This window comes from Macadamia integrifolia, chromosome 12 (assembly GCF_013358625.1).
Source record: "Macadamia integrifolia cultivar HAES 741 chromosome 12, SCU_Mint_v3, whole genome shotgun sequence".
NCBI lineage: Eukaryota > Viridiplantae > Streptophyta > Magnoliopsida > Proteales > Proteaceae > Macadamia > Macadamia integrifolia.
Genome location: NC_056568.1, coordinates 472,749 through 480,987, shown reverse-complemented (window position 1 = coordinate 480,987; position 8,239 = coordinate 472,749). Strand labels below are relative to the sequence as shown.

Sequence of the window (8,239 nt, the reverse complement as noted above, 5' to 3'; positions counted from 1 at the left end):
GTTTGTGGCTAATGATCTGTCCAAGTTCCAGAACCCAAAATCACAGCCACCTCAGGTCCTCAACTGCCACTATTTTGAGTACTTCGCATGGTTCTACGCCACAAATGGAGGCAGAGGAACAGAGACGGTGAGGCTGAAACAGACATTTTAATATTATAATTCCTATATGATGGGTGACACTTTGTGCTCTTTTCTTCTTTATTTAAGCTCAGCATTTCTACAAACAGATTGTAGACACAGGTGGTGAAGAGAGAAGATAAAGAAACGATGATGTCTAGTCTATGGAGGATATGAAGGGTCAGTACTCCTCTGTTAAAAGAAGACGCCAGTGGACTCAAGAAGAAGATATCCTTCTCAAGAGATGTGTGGAGAAGCATGGCCAAGGAAATTGGCATCTTGTCCCTTCCAGGGCTGGTATGGTTTTTTCTTCGTTTTTCAGTTTTTCTTTTCATCATGTTCCTATTCTGTTATATTCATTGCATCTCTCCGTTCACTATACACAATATGGACACATTGTTAGTGTGTACTAATTCTCTTCTTCGTCAAGGATGGGGATTAGGCATGCCAGCCGTTGATAACTCTGGAAAGGATCGAACCATGCACCTCAGCAGTTAGATGTTCATTCCAACTCACTGTCTGTCTCACCGCAAACTGACTTTGATGCTAATCGATGGTCATCTGTCCACAGCCCACCACCTATTTGTACCGCAATAGATCTGGTGGAGATTGGAGAGGTTGACCTAAAGTCTCCTACTCTCACGTTACGTCACGTCACGTCACATGATAAAATAAAGTTTTTAAAAACTCAAAGCCACGTGGATATTGATGTGACAGTTTTCCACACGTATGGAAGTGTGGTCTCTGCTCAATGTTTTACGTATGTTAATTTTGTGGAGTTTGGGATTTTTTTCCTCACCAGATGATAATCCTCTGTTTTTCTCATTCATATTTTTTTCTTATTTTGCTATCTACAGAACATGATATGTGAACAACTTTAAAATCAACGGTCAAGATTGGGTGAGGATTATTATATCCAGTGCGTTAATCTTAAAATTATCCACGTGTCGTGTTCTACAAGTAGCAAAACAAAGAAAAACAAGAATGAGAAAAATAGAGGATTTTTTTCCTTACCCTACAGGCAACCACCCCACCTCATCTGTCATCGTTCAAGGGCTATGGATTCAATTTTGTATGTAGTCCCATCTATAGAATATCTATCAATGGTTGACCCACTTAGTTGTAAGCATCCACTTGCTAGTCAGAATCAGTCGCGATGTGTTGTAATACATGCTTGTGTGTTTGTGTTGCCAATTTTTTTATCATTGAACTATTCCTACAGGCATAGAGAGATGTCGTAAGAGTTGTAGACTGAGATGGTTGAACTACTTGTGTCCCAGCATCAAGCGAGGTGAGTTTACTCAAGATGAAGACGACCTCATCTTCAAGCTACACAAGCTGTTAGGCAACAGGCAAGTTTGTTCTCTCCGGATATTTTTTCTTTATTTTTTATTAAAAAAAAATATTTTTTGTTACTCCAATGAGATTTAATTCTCCTATAATAAAAAGGGAGAGGGATACGTATGCCACCGATATCAAATATACTAACGGATAATACCAATGGGATCACAAGATGGAGTATCATTCAGAATGATATGAGGGTCATTTCAGAAAAAATCAAGAAAGAGATAGGCACAATGGGTGAGCATACTTGATATCAACGGCATACCCAACATTTTTCTAAAAAAAGAAATCATTTGCATAATGTTGATTTGTTTCATATGTAAAAGATTTTTGCCCTTTTTGGCATAATTAAAGAATGATGACAAATTTATTGTCACCATGCATGATTACACGGAAGACTAAGATCCAAGTTGTGAAGAAGAAGATGCCGAACAATGTTTTATAATTGGGTAAAATGATAATATCATTCAGATTCTTGCCTGTGATTAACAAATCCCAATATAAGCTATTTTTTGTTGATTATTCGGATTGAAAATTTACATTCTTAAATATCCTCAGAATCTTCGTTTAATACATCTACATATATTGTATTTAATTACTATGTTGCTATAGTATGGATGTTTCATCCTACCCTCATAGTTGTAGTTATTTATTATCAAAAAAGTTATACCAGTGCTGGTTATATTTATATGGGAGAGGATTTCTCACAAGGGGGGATCTGTTGCCAGATCAATGGTAGTATGCACTTGGACCCATACAATCAATATAAAAGAAAAATAAAATCCCATGTGAGATGGAAATAATGCTGGATCAATTTTTTTTCTTATTTATATATTTATCTAAATGTAATAAGTAGTTGCAGAAGTAACTGGAAAAAAAAAAATTTTGCATGTTTGTTTGGGTTTCATTTGTTTTAACATAAACTGAAGAAGAATAAAAGATCTAAAATATCTTAGTCAAAAGCTTTCCAACCCAGTTATATAGAAACAACTTTCATAACGCACATATTTTTTGTCTCATGGAATATTGATATGATAAATTTGATTATTGGATATATAGATTCTAGATTAAGGAAATTATTTCCAGCAATGTTGGAAAACCATGTCCAATCTCTAATTATAAAGTTTGTTTCTAGGAGGAAAAAAAATAATGAATATAAATTTTTAGGAAGAGAGATCAATCCATATACGATCCCCTTATATTGGCGGCATACATGTTTAAAGGAGGAAAAAAGATTCAATAAGTGTCGATTCATATACAGAAGATCACGACATAATACCAAGAGAAATTAAAAGAGAGAGAGAGAGAGAAGAAATCATAGTCATGTGCCCAATTTCGTCCCAAATTTTTATATCGATGACCATCTTTTTATGATTTAAATTCATAAAACTATGTAAGAAAAAAAATCTTATGTTTATTTTATTTTAGGGCAATTTACGTCTATACAAACACAACCTTGGTAAATTTGAAGTTGCACACTTGGGCCTTAACCTAGTGGTTTATTGTGCTCAGTGGAGTATCTGTCTAAGGGTTGGCCATTTGATCAACTCTTCTCAAGTGCATTAGTACTTGTCCTATGTGGATCCATTATGTAATGACCAATAGGCCTCAAACTTGAAAAAAAAAATTAATAATAATAATAATAATAATCAACAAGTAAAATTGAAGTTGGCCTCTTTTTTTCTTTCTTTTTTTTTTCTTTTTTTTTTTTTTTTTTTTTACTCTCTATCTCATATCTCATATCTCATATTTAATATGTGGGGTTCATTACGAAAAACAAATAACAAGTAGGGCTTGTACCTTTGTGCAGATGGTCATTGATTGCGGGTCGAATCCCAGGCCGGACAGCAAACGATGTAAAGAACCACTGGAATTGCCGTTTGAGTAAAAAACTTGGTGCCTCAGATAAGACTAATAAGAAGCCAATACTTGAGAGGGTTCAAGTCATAAAACCACAGCCTCGGATTCTTTCCAAGGGTATAAAGATTTGTCCAAACAAAAACAACCCAGAAATTGAAGTGACCACAGTGATGACCCCTCCAAGGGTTATAAGCAAACCTGTGAGGTGTTGGGAGAGCTTGTTTAGTAATGAAGAGGAAGAGACTACTGTAGCGTCTGGAGACAGAGATGAGGTGAAGCAGCAATCCATTGGCAATATCCCTTGGTTTGAAGGTATGGAGCTAGTGTCACAGGCTGAGGCTGCCCTTATGGCTGAAGGCTATGAGTGGGAAGCACTCACAGCTGATAAGGATTTGTGTTATGGTGATTGGTTTGATATGTTATAATTCAAGCACAAAGAAGCTGTCTGCTTCTTACTTGGTTAAGGTTTAGGTTTAGGGTAGGGTTGAGCTCAAATGGTCTCTAAGGAGGCAGACCTGTATGTGAGATTAAATTGTATTGAAGTCGAAGAAATATGTAATAGAAGTTTATATAGGAATTTTGTTTCCCTTTTATAATAGCATTTTTCTTTTCTTTTCTTTTCTTTTTTTTTTTGGTAAAATCCTTTTATAATAGCTCAAAGAGGGTCTATTGTAGAGTATTAAAAATATATACATATATATAGTATAAGAATATTTTTGTATGAGAACTGTATAAAATTATTTTGGACCAAGTTTTCATTCACCCATGATGAAAGATGGGAATTAATTGGTACCATGGTTTTGGGTATTGGTATTGGATCGCCTGGTTGTATTGATATCAATCATGATTGACATCCAGATGTACAATTGGTATTGGTTGAAAATTCAATAATGAGCGCCTTTTTGCCCAATTAGACTGACATTGTGGATAGAAAACTGGCTGATACGTATCGGTATCATATAAATATGAGTCCCCTTGCTATCCCTCTCCTCTTAATTGTACTTGTGGTAGCATCTGCATGTCCAAAATTATCAATGATCAATTTTTTTATACTAGTAGATCTTGCAAGAAAGTAGTTTATGATATCTCTTATTAAGTCATCATAATTAATTAATTTGTTGTTTTACCTTCCTTAGTAACAATAACTACACATTGAAAATTTGGATGAAAAGTAAACAGAGCAAATTCTGACCCAAGACAAGTGTATCAACCATCAACTCAAAAAGTAACTAGTAAAATATAAAAAAGCAAACACAGGAGGCCCACGTGTAGTTTGAATTATTTCAACCTACACATGCAGTTGACACAAAAGACATAAGCCTGCTTTTAATTTGAAGGTATAGATATATAATAAGGCAACCAACCAATACAAAGGAAGGACAAAAGATTTCAGAAAGAAGGAGAAAATATTTTTTGACAACATCACCTCCCCCTTCTCCTCCAGCTTTGATCTGATCTGATCTAATAATGTGGGTTTAGTTCAATTCTCTCGGTGGCAAGCCATTCCATGGTTACTATTGGGGTACATTTAAAAGCTAGAGTAGGAGATACGGGAAGAAATGACAAATGCAAAGAGTCACAAGTGGCAAGATTGGCTTGTTGGCGGGACACATTACATAGTCATAAGTTTTATTTAAGCAGGATTATTTTTTGGGTAGGAATCAACGCTGCCTGTGTGGGATGGAATCTTCCATGCAAACCAATGGAAGCACTAGGGGGATTTTGTATACAAGGGCCCACATGTCAAGGAGGGGGGAGAGAGAGAGAGGGCACATGATGCCAGAAGCATGCACATTAGTTTCCCCTTAAAACTCTCAAAATAAAAATTGAAATGAAGTTATCAAAATTTCCATTTTACAAAAATGGAGAATGAAATTTTCACAATGACAGCAAACGAAACCCTACAATATCACTTGAAGAATAAAATTTTGAAACCATAAACTTGATAACAGAAGTGGAAACAAGCTAATATATGTAAAGGCAGCCCACAGATTCATTACACACATGCATGACTAATGGATGTAATAAAGTAGGATTAAAAAAATAGGGACAGAGAACCACCAACAGTCATTTGCTTTTTACTTAATTCTAAGTCACAAAAACAAGCCGCCAGGTGACATCAACAAAAAAGTTGCAATCTGGAAAGACTCCAAACAAATTAATGGTTGATTGTTATTATCATAAACCTAAACCAATCTATGACTAAAGGAAGAGCATTATTCCACAACTGAGTAAATGCAGGTGAACGGCTAATTCTGTCAAATCAACATTTCAGAAGCTAACGACCCCATATATTGCAAAGGTGGTATTCAAATCAACAATTCCTCATAAAGTCAAGATTGGGGTGATGGAATTGAGGAATCAAGACTAGATGAACAATTTGATCCAAATAAAGTTTGGCTGAATTGTTCTGTCATATGCATTCCATAAGTGTTTCTTTTTTTCTTTTTTTTTTCCTTAGTCACAAGAATACTCTTTCCAGTTTTCCATTGCAACATTTTCTTGCACTAAGTTTCCAAATTAAGCGAAACACAAAAATTTATTTCTGAAATACTCAGAAATACTAATTTGGAACCATACAGCCCCTAATCCCTGACAAAGGATGCTGTTTTGGAACTGTTTTAAGTCTTCAATTACAGTATTACATTAGCAATACATCACAATATACTTGATTAGAGGAACTGGTGAACTTGGCTGAATTATTTTCTCAACCATAACGAAAGTAAAAAACAGGTTACAAAAACATACAAATAATATTGTCCAGCCTAGACAACCTAACACATGAGCTTCACTAAAATAGAAAAAGTATCTAATGTCCCATGGGAGTTCTGTTTCTAGACGGATCAATCTTGGGAGAGTACTCCAGGCCTTCCTGGACAACAAGGTCCTCCGCTCACATGGCAAGTCAGAGTTGGTAAAGTGGAAAAATTAAATATTGAAAATTACTTTGGCCCATAGGTAATATGCCAAGCCAGAGGTTTCATTCAGGTGATAGTTGCCATTGTTATTGGGTGGATTCCTTTCTCGGTAAAATTCTTTGCTTGAATCTAGTGTATTTCACTATTTCAGCCTTATCACACCTTACAGTTGAGGTTTAAGGCAAACCCAACAAATCCAAAGAGCAGTTGTTGCTGTGCTTTGCTTTGCTTTGCAAAACCCAGTGAACAAAAAATTAATAGAAGAAAAGGTGCAGAGAAGCAATGGCAATTCAGAGCAGCAATGGAGGATTCTCATTCATCTCATCTTCTCCTAAAAAGAGAATTAATAAACCTAGTACAGGTTACTCTGCAACATTTTCACCTTTTCCCCTTTGGTTCATGGCTACCCAAAAGCCTAATCTATCTGCTACTCCAGCTGTTAGCTCTAAAAAGGTCAGTTACAGCTCTTAGGCTCAGTCATCACCATTTCCATCCTCATTTCTTTCTCCAATTTCACTGCCTACCTTAATGGCGTTTTGCAGAAGCCTTCCACATTTTTTTTTCCCACAGGCAACTTTATGACCATCCGATCCCTTCCCTTTGTGCGAAAATATTTTGCAGAAGCCTTACACAGTGTACACATAAGAATGTGAAATATAAAAATGCAATTATTTTCTAAATCAGGAAGGCAAAACCATCCAAAAAACTAGGAAACAAATTGAGAAAAGACACAACATTGGGTTGAAAAAGGAGAATAAAAGAAAGAGAACGTAACTAGCAACTCAAAGTTAAGAAGACTCATGACACATACATAGGAAACAGAGAACAGTGCAGCCAAACAAACCCAATTCTCCATAAAAAAAACACCATGTAACATCAGAAGAAATCAAGCAAGAATGAACATAAAAGCATTTCCACAAATGAAATTCAGATCCAGAAAAGCATAACAAGATAAAGGAATACACCAAATATATATATATATATATATATAATAAATTCGGATGAATTAATGAGAAGAAAGAAGGAAGGAAGAACAATTTAAGTTACCTGGGTAGGGAAATACCGAATGATGTTGTCCTGATTTCCCCTCCAGAAAGACAGCAAACCTTCCTCTCTCGAAACCCTCTTAAAGCAATCCTCAAGTATAACTTATAAGGAGTCTTGAGTGGTCCTCTCTTCAACGTCTCTCCTTGATTCTGCAACAACAGCTTCAATAAAATCGTTAGGGAATCTCACTTTCTCCTCTTCGATAAATTTTGGAATCTCAAACTTGAACAAGGAAAGCAATCAATAAATCGTTAATGTCCTAAACCATAAAACTAATGTTCTTGATGAAGCATCTCATACCTTCCCTCATCGGTGCGGTCAACTTTCGACTGCTTAGTTTATCTCCAGCTGAGATCGAGATTTTCTACAGCAGAGATAGGAGAGAGGGGATTTTGAGAGGGAAAGTAATAGAAGAGAGAGAGAAGGATTTTCAGGAATGGAGAGAGTTAGGGTTCTCCCAGAGTATCAAGAGGGGGATTGGGAATAGCGCGCGGGAAGCTAAAGAGTTTGGGAATAGCAGCACCATAGGCTATGTTTGCCAGGCAAGAGAAGAAAAGAAAACAAAAGAAAAATGAAAAATGAATCTAAAAAGAAAAGAAAAAAAGAAGAAATAATGAGAAAATAAAAAGAATATGTATGTTTAATTATCAAGAAAAGAAAAAAAAAAATTAATAATTCAAAATGAAAAATAGATACATAAGAAATTATTGTGTAACTATTTATTTTTTGTCTTATTATGTTTTTATATTTTTTCATGTTTTCTCTGTGTTTTTGGCAAAAAAAATTTTAAGAGAGCAAAAGAAAATTTCATAATTCCTTACGAAAATTTTGAATTTGAAAAGAGGAATCTTCTCTTGAATGAAGACATACCAAGTGCAAAGAAAAATTCTTAACCTAAAACAAAAAGTACAAAATGTATACTTTTTTTTTTTTTTTTTTCTTCTCTTGGCTAT

At 35.2% G+C, this 8,239-nt stretch overlaps 1 protein-coding gene and 1 long non-coding RNA gene across 3 annotated transcripts; one reads left to right on the top strand and one right to left on the bottom strand.

Annotated features, from left to right (window-relative positions):
- LOC122057162 (transcription factor MYB1-like) lies at positions 1-3,917 on the top strand. 2 transcript variants are annotated; one of them, XM_042619174.1, is made up of 4 exons: positions 1-127; positions 228-414; positions 1,340-1,469; positions 3,272-3,917. In XM_042619174.1, the coding sequence occupies exons 2-4, from the start codon at positions 282-284 to the stop codon at positions 3,744-3,746; spliced, it is 738 nt and encodes a 245-aa protein (XP_042475108.1). In that variant the 5' UTR covers positions 1-127; positions 228-281; the 3' UTR covers positions 3,747-3,917. The 2 variants fall into 2 exon arrangements, with proteins under 2 accessions (XP_042475108.1, XP_042475109.1); XM_042619175.1 differs by lacking the exon at positions 1-127 and having other exon boundaries at positions 278-414; positions 1,398-1,469.
- A 123-nt stretch (positions 3,918-4,040) lies between these two features.
- Positions 4,041-7,831, bottom strand: LOC122057163. Its single transcript, XR_006133467.1, has 3 exons — positions 7,587-7,831; positions 7,287-7,435; positions 4,041-4,335 (listed from the first exon to the last, which is right to left on the bottom strand). It is a non-coding gene; the product is annotated as an uncharacterized LOC122057163 (long non-coding RNA).
- Between the last annotated feature and the right edge of the window lie 408 nt (positions 7,832-8,239).